The sequence below is a fragment of the Cervus elaphus genome, chromosome 12 (assembly GCF_910594005.1).
Source record: "Cervus elaphus chromosome 12, mCerEla1.1, whole genome shotgun sequence".
Lineage (NCBI taxonomy): Eukaryota > Metazoa > Chordata > Mammalia > Artiodactyla > Cervidae > Cervus > Cervus elaphus.
This window is the reverse complement of record NC_057826.1, coordinates 74,670,647-74,688,526: the sequence shown is the minus strand read 5'-3', so window position 1 is coordinate 74,688,526 and position 17,880 is coordinate 74,670,647. Positions and strand designations below refer to the sequence as shown.

The following is a 17,880-nucleotide window of genomic DNA, read 5'->3' as shown; positions in this document are numbered from 1 at the left end:
GGACTCGGACACAACTGAGCAACTGAACTGAACTGACTCTCTAGTTGTAACGCACAGGTTCTCATTGCAGTGGCTTCTCTTGATGCAGAACATGGGTTCTAGGATGCACAGGCTTCAGTAGTTGTGGCACATGGGCTCAGTAGTTGCAGCTCTCAGGCTCTAGAGTGAAGGCTCAATGATTTGTGGTACGCAGGCTTAGTTGCTCTGTGGTATGTGGGATATTCCCGTACCAGGGATTCAACCTATGTCTCCTGCATTGGCAGGTGGATTCTTAGCCACTGTGCCACCAGGGAAATTCAAGGGTAGATTTTAAAGTTTGGGTTTTTTATATCAAAGGGGATATATAGTTTTTATTTATTTATAAGCATCTTTATTAAATGGTCTTTAAATCCATTAGAGAATAGCTGTTACTAATATGTCCAGTCCCTGAAGGGACATTCTTATTAAAGTAAGTGCACAGAACACTCATATAAGCATCCTTGATACATATGAGGTTTTGTGAGTTTTTTGTTAAAATGTTATTTGACATATAACATTTGTAAATTAAAGGTATACAATAAGTTGACCTGATACATTTATATATTATAATATGATTGTCATTGTATTGATACTCTGCACCTCTTTCATGTCACATAATTATCATTTATTTTTAGTGGTTGAAATAATTAAGATATAGTCTCTTAGCAAGTTTGATGATTATAATAAAATATTGTTACATAGTTTTAATACTAATAGATACTACTATGTTACTTCCCCAAAAGTTTGTACCAAGTCATGTTCCTAATTCATTGTGTTGAATATAATCATATATTATAATATATAAGCCAGTTATACATAATATAATGTGTATATGTGTAAATGCATGCCCATTTTCACACTTTCACCTACCCACTGCTGGTGTTTAACACTTCTGGGATTTGTTTCTGCATAGGAGGGTTTCCCTCTAAACCCCTCTCTATTACCCACCCCCTTGGATGAAAGGGGACTGGAAACTCAAACACACAGAACCATTCATAGTCAGTGCCCTTGAGAGTTTTATTAAAGCAGCAGGTTTAGGGGCAAATGGGCTCAGCAGATCCCTGGGACATAACAGCCCACAACTCACTCTGACTTTCTCTCCACCCTAGGGATTGAGGGACCAAGCCCCAGGAAAGAATTTAGCTTCAGCTTTCTCTCCCTCTGCAGCCAGGACAAAGCAATTAAATAGGACAAGAACCGAAAGTCCCAAAGGATGCTGACGACAAGTCCACCTGCCCTCTGCCTCCACCATCACTCTAACACAAATCCACAGGACTGACAGTGAGAGAGCAGGCGTTGGGGCTGGGACTCAGGGAGCAGTGGGGGCCCAGACGCTGCAGGAATCCACACCAGCTGGGATTGAGCAGGACATCACAGAGGGAATGAGATGGGGTGAAGCAGAGCAGCAGACAGCCTTGATAGGAGACTACAGAGGCTATTCATCCAAATGAACTGGATGTTTGCCCGCACAGACTATTCTCACATCCCTCTGGAAGATGACACTTTTATAGTAACAGTGTGGGGGCACAGCCACTAGGTGGAGAGTACACTGAATGACTTTGAAGATGATGAGGTGGCAGTTGTAAAACTCAGACATCTTCATACACGTCACAGCTGGACCCTCACAAAGGCCACGAGTGGTGGGTGACACACTGTGGACAGAGGTCTTGTTCTTCTCACAGCTCTTATCAGTGGCCAGCCCTCGAGCCTTCATCATCATGTCACAGTAATATTTGTGCTTGGCAGAGATCTTTGTTCTGGGCCTGTCAGTTTGGTGATGGAGGAGGTCTTGGGCCTCAGAGAAGGCAGGCTGGTCCATTAGGAGGAACAAGAGGAGAGTCCATGTCAGGGGCATGTTTTCTGTTAGAAAAATGGAGAAAGAAAGCAAAAAGGAGAAATCTGTCTCTTAGCTCAGAACACCAGGTCTTTATGTGCTTGAAGTCCACTCCCCACCTCCCAGGATTACAAGTGCTCTCTACTTGTCTCCAATAACACTGCTTTCTTGCACTCATTTCAGAAAACCTCTGTAGTCTTTCTTCCTTCCAACATCCATCTTCCCTTTCTTCTTTCCAAGTCCTCCTTCCTTCATTTCCTCTCATCCCACGGCCACAGCCCAGTATAGTCTCAATCATCTTCCTTAAGACTATACTCATCAAAGAAATTGGGCTAGAGGGATCCATCACTCAGAGAGGTGGGCGCCTTACACCCCTTAATGGTCTTACATAAGAGAGCAAAACTGAAGCTCAGGTGATCCTTGATCTTGACACAAGCAGTAACACTAACTTAAAAAGTTCTTTACAATGATGCTCTTCAACTTTTTATGTGCATCGGTTCTTGGCCTTTTGGCTAAGATCACGTGCAAATTTTTTATGTGCATTTATCTGGGGATCTTGTTAAAATACAGGTTCTGACTCAGTAGATTTGGGATGGAACCTGAGATTTTCATTTCTAACTAGCTGCCAGATGATTTTTATCCGTGGGTCACCCTTTAAATAACAAGGCTTTAGAGTTTAGAGTTTACAAAGAACTCTCATATATATTGGTCATCACCCTCTCTGCAAGGTAAGAAAGGTATTATGGTGATCCATTTTTAGTAACTGACTTTCAGAACAGTTGAGTGAATTGCCCAAAGTCATACAACATCATGGAGCTGAACACAAATCTTAGAACCTCTAGGGCCTAGGAAAATTCTCTGTTCTGTTCTAATTTACATTAATCCAGTAGACCACTGCATTAACTACAAATACAAAGCACTTCCATTGAAAACCTACTTCATACCTGAATAAGAGAAAAGCTTCAACAACCACCCCTTGCTCTCATGCTCATCCCGCCTACTTATAAGAACTTCACTTGGCCCCTTACACATTCCTATTTTCCCACTCCTCTGTCTAGGACCAAAGAAGGGTCACCACAACTACCTCAACCTCTTCAGTGAGACACCTCACATACCCAGTCTCAATCCTGCGTGCGCTCCTTCACTTGGTCCCAGGTTGACGCTCCTAGAGAGTTAGATACTGGAGATTCCTTGGCTGGAAAGGTTTCTGAGCCTCTCTCCTCTTGGCTTTTGTTATTAGAGCACACAGCTGTAGGGGCTGGAGGCTGCAAGGGGTGAGGTTGAGTAACCTGGGTACTGATCCATCACTTTCTGACGTTGCAAGATGCTGAAACTTTCTGGCCTGATACCCAAATCATACCTCATTCTACGCTCCATTTAATGAGTCCAAACATTGGGAGCAGGGTTTCTCTGGGATTAGATGACCTCACACAGCCTGAAGTGTGAAGAGAAGCAAAGGCAAGGAGCCTGGCCTCTTGGCCTTCGTCTCCACTCTCTGGTCCTATCTTTGCCACAAGTTATATAGCGAATGGGTACCTGTTCCCTCTGTGGAGAAGCTAGGCAGCTCTTAAAGGCAAGAAACTGCAACAACAGCAGAAGCTCCTCAGCCAATCTGGACCCAGCACAAGCGACAAGCCAGCCTCCACCACCTCTCTCTCCCCCAAACCCTAAACCCCCTAAGTAGCCTTGAGGCTCTCAGACTAGAGAATCTAGCAATCAAAGGTTCTCAGGATAATAATATTCACAGTTTTCCAGAGAGGAAAAGGCAGTAAGAAAAGAAGTAAGGAGGAGCTGACAAACCGTTGAAGAGAATGGGCAGGGCCTAAGGTCTGACGGAAGAAACAGGAAGCTGGTGACGTTGACAACCACTCCCTTTAACACCCTCTTAGCTACTACGACTTAAGATCCAGACATCCAAAGACCTCTCTTCTCTCCACCACAGCTAGGGCTTTGTTCTCCAAATGTTTGCCCTGGAACCACACTAAAACAGCTCTCCAATGCCTTGGCAGCCTGATCTTCGCCTGACCTCTGCAGCCTTTGTCAGCCTCCTGGGTTCAGTTCAGTTCAGTTCAGTCGCTCAGTCGTGTCCGACTCTCTGCGACCCCATGAACCGCAGCACGCCAGGCCTCCCTGTCCATCACCAACTCCCGGAGTTTACTCAAACTCATGTCCATCGAGTCAGGTCACTGTATCTGTTTCTCTGCCTGTTGATTCTTTCTGCCTGACCACTCAGTCCTTCTAGGCCTCCCTCTGTGCTCCAGAACTTTTTGTGTGAGTCAGGCCTCACCTGACCTTCCACATGCTAATGCACAGGAACCATTATTCTCAGATCACAGGATATAGAACACTGAAGTAAAGAGATATTTACCTAGCAGTGAAAAAGTATGTGGGTAGTAGAGTAGAATGAAGATTTGAAATATGTAGAACTGAATCATATAATTAGAATGCCTATTCTAGGTATGTCATATAAGTGGAATCCTACAATATTTGTTCCAAGTGCTTTTCATTTTAAAGAATGTCTTTAAGGTCCATCTGTGTTCTAGCATGTACCAGAATATCATGCCTTTTTAAAGACTGAATAATATTCCATTGTATGGCTATACCACATTTTCTATATCCATTCATCATTTGATGATTATTTGGTGTTTGTAAATTTTGGCTATCATGAATAATGCAGCTATGAACATTCATGTACAAATTTTTGTGAAAACATGGCTTTTAATCTGAGACTTGAAGAAAGTGAAAGAATTAGGCAAGAAGAGCACAGTTAATGAGAGTGATGGTCAGGAATATAAGAAAAGATAGGACAAATAGCGTGAGGCCAGATCATTTAGATCTTTGTAAGGACCATGGATTTCATTCTAATCATAATGCCAAAGCCATTGACTGAATCAGAGCTTTACACCGACATGATCTAACTTGTGTTTTAATACTGTCGCTGCTGCTGCTACATAGTGAATGGATTGTAGAGGGCAAAACACAGTAACCAGTTAAGGGGTGATCAGTCAGTTCAGTCGCTCAGTCGTGTCTGACTTTTTGCAACCCCATGGACTGCAACACACCAGGCTTCCCTGTCCATCACCAACTCCCGGAGCTTACTCAAAGTCATGTCCATTGAGTTGGTGATGCCATCCAACCATCTCATCCTCTGTCGTCCCCTTCTCCACCTGCCTTCAGTCTCTCCCAGCATCAGGGTCTTTTCCAGTTAGTCAGTTCTTTGCAACAGGTGGCCAAAGTATTGGAGTTTCAGCTTCAGCATCAGCACTTCCAGTGAATATTCAGGACTGATTTCCTTTACGATGGACTGGTTGGATCTCCTTGCTGACCTAGGGACTCTCAAGAGTCTTCTCCAACACCACAGTTCAAAAGCATCAATTCTTCGGCACTCAGCTTTCTTCATAGTCCAACTCTCACATCCATACATGACTACTGGAAAAACCATAGCTTTGACTAGACAGACCTTTGTTGGCAAAGTAATGTCTCTGCTTTTTAATATGCTATCTAGGTTGGTCATAGCTTTTCTTCCAAGGAGCAAACATCTTTTAATTTCATGGTTGCAGTCACCATCTGCAGTGATTTTGGAGCCCAAAAAATAGTCTGTCACTGTTTCCGTTGTTTCCCCATCTATTTGCCATGAAATGATGGGACTGAATGCCATGATCTTAGTTTTCTGAATGTTGAGTTTTAAGCCAACTTTTTTCACTGTCCTCTTTCACTTTCAGCAAGAGGCTCCTTAGTTCTTCGCCTTCGGCCATAGTGTGGTGTCATCTGCATATCTGAGGTTATTGATATTTCTCCAGGAAATCTTGATTCCAGCTTGTGCTTCATCCAGTCTGGCATTTCTCATGATGTACTCTGCATATAAGTTAAATAAATAGGGTGACAATATACAGCCTTGATGTACTCCTTTCCTGATTTGGAACCAGTCTGTTGTTCCATGTCTGATTCTAACTGTTGCTTCTTGACCTACATAAAGGATGATAATAACCTGGATTAAGTTCATAGCAGTGAATTTTGAAGATGTATTTGTCTTCTTCACTAGGTTTAAGTTTTGAAGAAAAACAAACAACAATGAATTTAATAACCTTATTGACTTGAACAACTTTGGGATTAGTTTCACTAAACAATGTTTTCTTCCAGCATTTTCAGCGTTAAAGTTGTGCTTACAATCTGCAGTTTTGTAGAACTGCCATCTTCTTACCTATTCATAAATTTGGAATACAGTTAAACTTTCATGCAAGTTCTTTTTTTTTTCTTTTTAGTGGAGGAGAGATTTTATTTTACTTATTTAGTTTTGGCTGCACTGGGTCTTCATAGCTATGCCTGGTTTTTCTCTGCTCATGGAGAGTGGGGGCTACTCTCTAGTTGCAGGGCACAGGCTTCTCAATGCGTGGCCTCTCTTGTTGCAGAGCATAGGATTTAGGTGCATGGGCCTCAGTAGTTGTGGCTCATGGACTTAGTTGCTCTGCAGCACGTTGAATCTTCCTGGACCAAGGACTGAACCCAAGTCCCCTGCATTGGCAGGCAGATTCTTTATGCACTGTACCTCCAGGGAAGTCCATGCAAGTTCTTTGTAATCAGCTCACAAACGATCTATACCAGGAACGACATTCATATTTAATTCATTTTTATTTAATGCATCTTATTTCCGTCTCATAAGGAAGATCCCCTGGAGGAGGAAATGGCAGCCCACTCCAGTATTTTTTTTTAATTCTTGAAAGTATTTTACTTCAGGTTGAAAATGAACAGCTTCCACATTGTTCATTGCAAGACACACAGTATTCACGAACACAATGCTGGTCATTTGAGGAAATGTACACACCTCAATTTCTCCTTCATGATTTTCTTTTAGAAGGATACTGTTTACCAAAAAGAAATGTCAGCAGTATAGGAAAAACTATTTTCCCAATAAATTTACAAAAACCTAAGATTCCCAATGGAATCAAGATTATCTCCCTGCTACTACCACCTTAATATAATCGCATGCTTATTGAAACACTAATATCTACACCCTAAAGAGTACATTTACTTTCAACAATGACTACTCTGTACTCTTGCCTGGGAAATCCCATGGACAGAGGAGCCTGGTGGGCTACAGTCCATAGGGTTGGAGAGAGTCAGACACGACTTGGTGACTAAACCACCACTGTGTATAAATGAATCACTTTGCTTTATACCTGAAATTAACACAACTATATATATGAATCAACTATAGTCCAGTATAAAATAGAAATTTCCAAAAAAGCAATTGACCTTTTGCCTCACTGCACCCCTGAAAGTGAGATGGATCACCAGCAACTCTATTGAAACCCCCTTTAGAAATTCACCCACGGTTCTCACTTTTGACAAGTGTGCTCAGACTGGGATAGCCTAATCCAAAAATATGGCTTCGATATATGCAGCCAGTGTTTATAACAATAGAAAAAGGAAAGAGGATTCATCAAGTTATAATAAATGATTTTCCTTAAAAAAATTATCTAAAACATCAACCCACTGAAAGAAACATTAGTTCCTTGTACATAAAATTTAAAAATAAAAGTTTAAACTACAATTATAAGTGTTTTAATATAAATGGAATACTTAATTCCTTATAGAAATGTTTTTTTTTTTATTTACTATTATCTTCTCAATGGATCTGTCTTCCAAATATGTGACTTCTTTTCCCTCAGTTATATAAAAGTATTTATGCTGGAAAAAACATTGTTGAGCTTCTTCTTACTCTAGCACTCTGCGAAATGTTGTGAACCAGTCGAAATGAACACAATATGGTCTCTATGCCTAAGGAACTCCCAGACCAGCCAAAGAAACAAGTCTGGCCTCCACCTTTGATAAAAGGTAAACTCTGGTAAGTGGTATAATCAAGGTATAAACAACGTGCTGTGCTGTTATGGAGAAAGGAAAGGTCACAGGTGACTCACATACAAGCAGAAAGTTTCATGAGAACCTACAGTATGCTCAGGCCATGCCCAGAGCTGTGGCGTTATCGAAGGTGCATAAAAGCCCCGACTTCCTCTCTGATGTTGATTAAGTTGGAGTGACAAAGCTAACATATATTATAAAATGCAGCAAACAATGTTCCATGTTAGAGTGTGGGATGCTAAAAGTATTGCAGCCTTCCAGAAGAGATGGGAGACCCACAGAAGCTGGAGCAGTCAGGGAGGGCAGGAGGGCTCTGGGACAAGAGGAAGTACAGTGGTGGAAGCGACTATGGGGCCAGAAGTTAGCCTGATCAAACTACAAAAGCGGGAGGAAGAGGCAGGAGAGTAAGGATGAGTCCTCAGGCCCTAGGGGAACTATACTGCGCAGAGTAGCAAATCTCAGAGACAATGAAAGATCTGGGACAGACGAGGGACCTGATGTGTGTGATATTTAACAAACAATTTGTAGGATGGAGTAAAACATGAAGGTGGTGGTGATGGGGTAGCCGGGAAGTGAGAAAATATGGGTGGGAAGATTAGAGGTGATTCTTCACAGGGAAGTGTTGATGATGTGAACTAGGAAGCGCCTGTGGACACAGAGACTATTTCATCAGTATTTTATGAGACACAACTATGAGAAGTATTAGTAACAGTATAGATCTGTTGTTGTTGTTGCTTTGGTTTTTTCCAGGTTTCTGGGTTTGTTTGCATTTTTAAGGAAGAAGGAAAGCGGAAGAAAATTCTGATTAGTTAATTGAACCAAGTGCCTTCTACAAAGGTTAAGTTGGGAGGCAAAACTGCTTTAAGGGAGAAGCAGTGGTTTAGATATGGTTTACTTATGGTTTAGATATGCTGATGTGCCTTCCCAGGTGACTCAGTGGTAAATAATCCACCTGCAATGAAGGAGACAAAGGATTCATCCCTGGGTCAGGAAGGTCCCCTGGAGAAGGAAATAGCAACCCACTCCAGTGGAGAATCCCATGGACAGACGAGCCTGGGGGGCTACAGTTCATGGGGTCTCAAAGAGGTCCAACACGACTTAGCAACTAAACAAAACAAAAACAAAAAGATATGCTGTTATAGTGGGAGGGAATATCGGATCACTCTCCTACTCCAATCTCTCACCCCTTCCAATCCTAGGGACTCGTTGTCAAAAGACTTTTGTCAAGCCTAGCACCTATTATGAGTGAGAATCAGATACTAAAAGGGCCAAAAAGGACCTTTCTTGGCAGGCCAGTGGTTAAGATTTCGCCTTCCAATGCAGGTTCAACCCCTGGTCAGGGAGCTGGAATCCCACATGCTCACAACCAAAACACCAAAACATAGAAAAGAAGCAATATTGTAACAAACTCAAGAAAGACCTTTTTTTTTTAAGTGTCAAATAAAAATGGATGCTTGCCATCCAGTTCTACAAGGACTGAGTCAGCCACTGCAGTAGCTGACCTTCAACACAGTCCCAAAGGAGTTCAGGATGGACCTCAGGAAGGAGGCACTCTACCCCCTGGGAAAACTGGCAGAATATCCTTCAGATTATTAGATATTTTCAAGAGAAAATTTTATGAACCCAAGTTCCTATCTTTCCATACTTGGAAAGCACTGAAATCATGAACTAAGATATCTGTGCCTCCTGACTAGTAGTAGCCCTCTACCAAGACGTGTGCCTGATTGCACGTAACCCCCCATTCTCCAAGATCACAGACACACTGACCTCTTTGTAGCAGTTCCTCAGAGCTGCCTGAGAGGCTGTCTCCTAGGCTGTGGTCCTCAGTGAGTCCCTAAATAAAACTGAAACCCAGGAATTCCCTGGCAGTCCAGTGGTTAGAACTCCTCACTTCCGCTGCAGGGGGCCCAAGTTCGATCCCTGGTTTTGTTGTTTGTTGTTCAGTCACTAAGTCATGTCTGACTCTTTGCAACCCCATGGACTGCAGCAAGCCAGGCTTCCCTGTCCTTCACCATCTCCTGGAGTTTGCTCAGACTTACGTCCATTGAGTCGGTGATGCCATCCAACCATCTCATCCTCTGTTTCCTCCTTCTCCTCTTGCCCTCAATCTTTCCCAGCTTCAGGGAATGCAAGCCAAACAATGGGCCAGGAAAAAAAGAATAAAGTGTTTCTACTATATCACCAGGCCCTCCCAGAAGAGTAAGAAAGACTCATATAGTCCTCAATGCAAGGCAAGGACCAGAGCTTTGCTAAAAAGAAAGTAGGGTATCTTTAGTATAGATTCAGAGTGTGTTAACTTAACTAATTAATAATGGTAATAATGAAAGACCCAGAGAGATGGGCTGACTTAACAAGTCAAGCTGTATAGGAATCAGCAAGCTCATGGCTCTCACTGGTAGGAAGATTGGATTTAAAGAACTCAGAAGATTGGACTTGAAGAATCCAGAAACTGAAGGCTCCACTGGCAGGTCAGGAGTGAAGGGAGAACACTTGGGGACACCCCTGTAAAGATCCTAGTCTTGAGGTACCTTCCCTTGCATAGTGAAAGGGAAAATCCAGGCTAGCTAGAGCTTCAATTTTTATGTCTTCTTACATTGTAATGCCCTTCTGAAATTGCCCTAACTTTCCAGTTAAGAACATCACAGGTCCTCTGCTGTATTTGTCCTGGGAAGTCTTAGGGAATCAAGAAACAAGAGGAAGGAGATGGATCTCCCCATCCCTATTCCCTCCTAGCTCCTCAAGAGAGAGAGAGAGAGAGACAACCTTGGGTGAGTGGGAGCGGACTGGGGGCACAGACCATCTCTAGTGGCAGCAGAAAGAATCACACCCCAGGAGCAACCAGAGAGGATACATCAAAAAGACAGTGCAAAAAGCACCTTTTGGCTTCCTTTTGTAAACTAGCAAAGGCTGCCCCCTAGAAGCGAAAGGAAAGGAAGAGAAAAGCACCATCCGGCTTTGAGAAGATGCTGAATTTGTGGTGACAAAACATTCAGATAAGAAATATCTACTATGGAGTTGTGAGGTCTGAGACTAGACCTCGTGTAACCATATTTGGATCAGATGCAAAAAAAAAAAAAAAACTGAGTCATCAACATAAAGATGATATCAATATTTTTAAAGTATATGTGAGAAGGAGCAAATACGAAATGCTAAACACTTTCCTAGGAGCGGCCTCTGCATGTTACGTCTTTGCATCCTCTTTCTTTTGCAACTAAGCCTGCTTTGCAGGCTCTCGCTCATCTTGGCGGCAATTTTACACCGCTACCACCAGGTGGAGGTGTCCCGCTGGTCTTCACTTACTATCAAAGACGTTCTTAAGACATTTGGGGGTGGGGACAGGGGTCAGGTTCTTTGGTTCCATTAGTTATACAAATAAGCACTTGCCTTCACGCCCAAGAGCGAAAAGAATTTGGAGAGTGAGCGTAAAAGGTCAGGCAGTGGCTGCCTCTTCCTCTCTTTTTGTTTTCTTAGTCGTTCGGTTTCCATGGGGATCTGTGTTTAAGCAGCAACTCTGAATCCATTTACTGCCCCTCAAGGCTTGGGGCCGAGCCCAGAGACTGGCTGTGAAGAATAGCAGGCGCTGGAATGGGTGGAAAGGAGGAGATTTATTTGGTAACTTTGGACAGCAAATGATGAGGACAGGTATAGGAGAAGCGATGGGGTGAACATGGAATGGGGTGCACAGAGGAATGAAAAAGGCAAATAATGTTTCAGTTCAAATAAAATTTGGGGACATTAAAATCTTTTCCAAAACTCTTCAGTTGTCTTCTCACCAAAGACCATTTCAGAACACACTCTGAGCCCCTTATAATACCAAGTCCCCTCCTACCCCTATCCAAAAATATCAGCAGACCTGTGTCAGAACCTGCCTGGGGTGCTTACGTGTCTTGTTCCAAAAGCACTCTGGAGCGAGAGAAGAGCACGCCAAGGAAAGACCATCCACTGTATTCCCCAGGTACAGTGTAGTGCCTGGCACATGGAAAGCTCTCAGTAAAACATTTGCTGAATGGATGAATAAATGAGTGAGCAATAAGAATAGGACAGCTTTGGGAATTCCCTGGTGGTCCCAGTGGTTAGGACTCCGTGCTCTCATTATCAAGGGTGTGGGTTCCATCTCTGGTCAGGGAACTAAAATCCAAGCCACAGGACAGCAAAAAAAAAAAAAAAATTTAATGTGATAGCTTTAGTTTTAATTAATTTTACTTACCTCAAGCTTCAGGACAAACTAAAGACAAAGAAAAATGTCTTTTCATCAAAATCATGAGGATGTGAATGTGTTCATTCAAAGATCAGTTGTGGGGTGGGGAGGGGGTGCTGTTTTCTGCTTAATCAGAAAAAAGGAAAGTGTCTTAATAGCCCCTGTTTCTAGGAGTATTTGCATTTCCGTCAGTTTGGGCTATTATTCAGTATCCATTCGCAGATAGCAGTTGATCTACATATGAACAGCTCTCTACTCGGTTTTCTCTGCTAATCAAGTTTTCTTTCCTAATGGCTTACCTCCCAGCCCCACCTTTGCATCTCGCTTTCTCTCTCACTATCCTGTTTAATTACCATGCTCTATAATTATCTAATTTATTTACTTGCATTTTTATTGCTTGTCACCTCCCACAGGTGACAAGCTCCTTGCTGCTTTCCTCACAGAGCCTTCGAGTCTAAATTTTAGAGTCTACGTGCTCAAGTCGTACTTTTCTTAAAAAAATTCCATTTTAAGTGAATTCTTCACAATTTTTTAATCTATTCACCCTCCTGCCCTTCCACTGGAAGTGACCTTTCCTTCCTCTGAATGAGCACACATTTGATCTGCATTTCCTAGCACACTCACCACTTGCTACCTATGCAGGCCAGAATAATAATAATTGTCATCAAATGTAGTGATCTTGAAAGATTGGCCAGGCACTGGGCCAAATTCTTTGTTTTGTTAAATCTCCACCACAATCCTTTGAAATAGATACTATTAACCTCATTTTTATTTTATTTGGGTGGTGTCGTGTGGCTTGCAGAATCTTAGTTTCCCCACCAGGGATTGAACCTGGTCTCTCGGCAGTGATAGCGCCGAGTCCTAACCACTGGTGATTAGTCGCCTAGTCGCTCAGTCGTGTCCAACTCTTTTTGACCCCACGGACTGCATGCAGCCCGCCAGGCTCCTCTGTCCATGGGGATTCTCCAGGCAAGAATACTGGAGCGTGTTGCCATGCTCTCCTCCAGGGGGTCTTCACAACGCAGAGATCGAACCCAGGTCTGTACATTGCAGGCAGATTAACCACTGGACTATGAAATTAATCCCTTTAACCTCATTTTTGTGTGAGGAAACTGAGGCTCAGAAAAGCTAAGTAAAATGCCCCAAATCATGCAGCTGATAAATAATAAAGGCAATTTAAACCCAAAAAATCACTCTAGAATCCATATAGTCTTTGGAATACAGACTGTGTTATAAGTAAATGTGTTAGAGTTTCAGCTCCATAATTCACAGCTGCATGACCCTAGCAATTTACTAACCTCTCTAAACCTCAATTTCCTGGTTGGTAAAATGGGGATAATAATATCTACCTCACAAGTTCACTGCAGGACAAAGCATCACATGACCTTGTCACAAAAAAGTGGCCCATAAAGAGTAGCTGCTCATAATGCTCACAAAGTGAGCATCACCTGCTCACCTGTTTTGTCTCCTATACTGAGTTAACAATCCTTTCAGAAAGATGCTTTTATTCTCTTTGCATTTTGTGACATCTAGCATAGTGTTTTATATATAGTAACTAAACACCATGAATATCTGTTTAATGTTGGGATGGGAGAGCGAGGGAGAGAGGAAGGAATGGATGAATGGATGAATTAATGGATAATTTATTGCTGGTGACAATCTAAGTCAAATCTCCTTTCTTCTTCCCCTGGAACTTTACACATCCTCTATGAAATTTCCTCACATTGTATTATATATGTATACTGTATTTTATATATAATTTTGGGGGGGGGGGCATAACACACTTATAGATGATAGTTTCCTGATCAGGGATTGAACCCAGGCCACAGCAGTGAAAGTGCTAAGTCCTACCCACCGGACCTGTATTTAATTATTTAATCCTCTGTATTTAATTTTCTTGTTTAACATTTCCCTTTTTCTATGTTGAGAATTATATATATTTTTAACTCTACTTGCTCCCTAAATGCAGGTCTGGTGAGTGAAATATGAAATGAATTTGATAAATGTTTGCTGAGAGTATAACTAGTTGGGAGGCCTCACTTGGTCCTTATGTCCCAAAAGAAAGAAAGGATTTCTGTGGCTTGAGTGGGATTTACATCCTGAGATGATTCTGCCATCTGGAGCTACAGAATCATGAACCTGTAAGCTACTTTGGTTTTCGACTGGACATACTTCTGGAAGTCATAAAGATAGGCACGCCTAAAGATTATTGACTCATTTTAATATTTTAACCTAATTTAAAATTAAATTTCAATATGCAAATTCAATTATAATTACCTTAAGCTCTGTGAAAGAAAGGGAGAAACAACTTAATGAATGTATAATAGTCTAAATGCAGACCACTCCACTCTAGTATTCCATTCAGTATGTCATATGTCAGTATAAGCTCCTGGGAGTTAGAAAGGATATGAGGTTATAGTCATATACATCATGCTCAACTAGCATAGAATGGGTATCAAAGAATGGCCAAATTATGATTTCACATAAAGTTGGCTTTTTCTCCTGCCATTGCTTCGCAGCTTGCAGGATCTTAGTGCCCTGACTAGGGATCAAGCCAGGGCCCCAGCAGTGAAAATGCAAAATCCTAACCACTGAACCACCAGGGGATTCCCTAAATGTGCTTTTTATTTTGAAAATTAAATATTTTAATACTCTTATTTTAAACAGATATTAAGTTTGGAAGAGATTTCATCTCACTCTAATGGTATGATACTTTTTCATTTGTTTTCTGAGATTTTAAAATATGTAATGTGATTTTATTGAGTTTATTTTCTAAGGTTATTTTCAAGTATCTTGTGGGGGGAGGAGAGTGTTCATTCTTCGATTTCAAGAAAAAAGTTAATACTTGGATTTCAAGCTGTGTGAATAAAGATGGACAGCTAAGAAATGGTGTGCCTGGAAGGATGAAGAGGTTTGTAGTATAAGGATGGGAGTAGGTGATAGAAAGTATAACTCCCCTTGAATAACAAGCTTGTTTCTCCCAATCTTCCCTTTCTACTCTCTCTTTTCTCTCAGACTTTCATTTTTTGGAAACATACACATATCCTGGTGACATTTATCCTTTGACCAAAGGATGGAAACAGAGGTCACTGAACCAGATGGTGCAAGGAAAGATCTAAATCATGGAGTAGAATTCGGTCATTAAGTTTATCCTCCCTCATCTCCAATTCCTGCTCCAAATCCACTGATCCCCTTTCCTCATCTTTGTATATACATTTTAAAAGACATATACCTTTATATCTCTCTCTGTGTTTATATCAGTTCAGTTCAGTCACTCAGCCATGTCTGACTCTTTGCAACCGCATGGACTACAGCACACCAGGTTTCCCTGCCATCACCAACTCCCGGAGCTTACTCAAACTCATGTCCACCGAGTTGATGATGCCATCCAACCATCTCATCCTCTGTCGTCCCCTTCTCCTCCTGCCTTTAATGTTTCCCACCATCAGGGTCGTTTCAAATGAGTCAGTTCTTGGCATCAGGTGGCCAAAGTATTGGAGCTTCAGCTTTAGCAGCAGTCCTTCCAATGAATATTCAGGGCTGATTTCCTTTAGGATGGACTGGTTGGATCTCCTTGCAGTCCAAAGGACTCTTAAGAGTTTTCTCCAACACCACAGTTCAAAAGCATCAATTCTTCCATGCTCAACTTTCTTTATAGTCCAACTCTCACATCCATATATGACTACTGGAAATACCATAGCTTTGACTAGATGGACCTTTGTTGGCAAAGGAGTACGTACTGCTTTTTAACATACTGTCTAGGTTGGTCATGGCTCTTCTTCCAAGGAGTAAGTGTCTTTTAAATCCACGGCTGCAGTCACCACCTACAGTGATTTTGGAGCCCCCCAAAAATAAAGTCTGTCACTGTCTCCATTGTTTCCCCATCTATTTGCCTGAAGTGATGGGACCGGATGCCACGATCTTAGTTTTCTGAATGTTGAGTCTTAAGTCAACTTTTTCACTCTCCTCTTTCACTTTCATCAAGAGGCTCTTCAGTTCCTCTTTGCTTTCTGCCATAAGTGTGATGTCATCTGCATATCTAAGGGTATTGATATTTCTCCAGGCAATCTTGATTCCAGCTTGTGCTTCATTCAGCTAGGCATTTTGCATGATGTACTCTGCATATAAGTTAAATAAGCAGGGTGACCATATATATCCTTGACATACTCCTTTCACAATTTTGAACCAGTCCATTGCTCCATGTCTGGTTCTAACTGTTGCTTCTTGACCTGCATACAGATTTCTCAGGAGGCAGGTAAAGTAGTTTGTTATTCCCATCTCTTTATGAATTTTCCACAGTTTGTTGTGATCCACACAGTCAAAGGCTTTAGCGTAGTCAATGAAACAGAAGTAGATGTTTTTATGGAGTTCTCTTGCTTTTTGGGGGATCCAATGGATGTTGGCAATTTGATCTCTGGTTCTTCTGCCTTTTCTAAGTCCAGCTGTACAAGAAATGTACAATGCATTTTAAGATGGAGAAAGAACAGAGAATCAAACAGTATACAATTATTAAATAATATAAGTACTATCTTGTCATCCAGTCTCATAAAAATGCTTGACTGCAAGGAGGCACAGAATTCTCCAAAATGTACACCATGAATATTTTTATTTTTTTAAAGTCTAGTTGATTTATAATGTTGTGTTAGTTTCTGTTGTACAGCAAAATGATTCAGATGTATATATACTATATGTCTTCATATTCTTTTCTATTATGGTTTATGAAAAGATATTAAATACAGTACCCTGTACTGTACAGTACAAAATATTTGTTTATTTTATATATAGTAGTTTGTATCTGCTAATCCTAGACTCCTAAATTTATCCCTCCTCCACCCCCTCCCGCCTTTGGTAATCTTAACTTTGTTCCCTTGTCTGCGAGTCTATGGCAATTTCGTAAGCAAGTTCATTTGTATCTTTTTTTTTTTTTTTTTTCCAAAAAGAACCTTTATTCTGATTTGAATAGCCTCTTATGCACTCATGCTTTCTTGCCAGATGCCTTTGGAGCAGGTGCTTTCTGGGATGGAGCTTTCTGACCCTTCTGAGTTTTAAGAGGAGGTGTTGCCTTCTGGCCTGCAGCTTTCTGGGCAAGAACCTTCTGGGCTGGAGCCTTCTTACCCCCAGTGGTGATCTTTTTCGCTGGAACCTTGGCAGTGGCAGCAGCTGCTGCAGCTGCCCCCTTAGCAGCAAGGGCTTTCTTGGGAGAAGCTTTCAGGAGAGCTGCCTTTTGAAGTTTCTTAACTTCAATCTTGATTAGTCTGTTCCTCATTTTCCTTACCTTCATGACTTTGTAACGATCAAAAGCTGTCATCTTGGCTTTCTTTTCTCTGGCTTCAATCTTCTTGGCCCACCTTATGGCTGCCCACTTTGCATTGATATCTGCCTTCTCTCAGGCTTTCCAGACTTACATCTGGCGGGCACTGTGTGGGAACTTGAGGATGAAGTCAGTGAGCTGCATGCATTTTGAAAGACATCCTTGTCTCCTTACTTGAGTGCAAGGTCCATCCACCAAAGCCCTGTTCTGATCAATAACATCTATAATTGCAACCAGCTTCCAGGCATGAGGCCCAAAGGAGACGTAGGCCACCCAGCCAACCTCTACGAAGCGCCTGAACACCATGTTGGTGGCGTTCAGAGAGAAGTGTATCATATTTTAGATTCCACATATAGACAGTATCATATATTTTTCATTCTCTTTCTGATATGATAATCTTAATGTGATAATCTCTAGGTCCATCCATTTTGCTGCAAATGGCATTATTTCATTCTTTTTTTGGCTGAATAATATTCCACTGTGTGTATATACCACATCATCTTTATCCATTCATCTGTTGATGGAAACTTAGGTTACTTCTATGTATTGGCTATTGTAAATAGTGTTTATATAAACATTGGGGTACATGTGTCTTTTCAAATTAGAGTTTTCATCTTTTCTGGTTATATACCCGGGAGTGGGATTGCTGGATCACATGGT

At 41.7% G+C, this 17,880-nt stretch overlaps 1 protein-coding gene and 1 pseudogene across 2 annotated transcripts; both read right to left on the bottom strand.

Annotated features, from left to right (window-relative positions):
- Window positions 1-1,453: 1,453 nt before the first annotated feature.
- Window positions 1,454-1,837, bottom strand: LOC122705688 (angiogenin-like). Its single transcript, XM_043921102.1, has one exon. The coding sequence runs from the start codon at window positions 1,835-1,837 to the stop codon at window positions 1,454-1,456; it is 384 nt and encodes a 127-aa protein (XP_043777037.1).
- A 15,005-nt stretch (window positions 1,838-16,842) lies between these two features.
- LOC122705002 lies at window positions 16,843-17,530 on the bottom strand (annotated as a pseudogene). The gene has a single exon (XR_006344003.1). The product of XR_006344003.1 is annotated as a 60S ribosomal protein L14-like (transcript).
- Between the last annotated feature and the right edge of the window lie 350 nt (window positions 17,531-17,880).

Bases quoted from the DNA above. Each gene is read 5' to 3' on its own strand.
- LOC122705688 (XM_043921102.1), bottom strand. From the start codon at position 1,837: ATGGACCAGCCTGCCTTCTCTGAGGCCCAAGACCTCCTCCATCACCAA.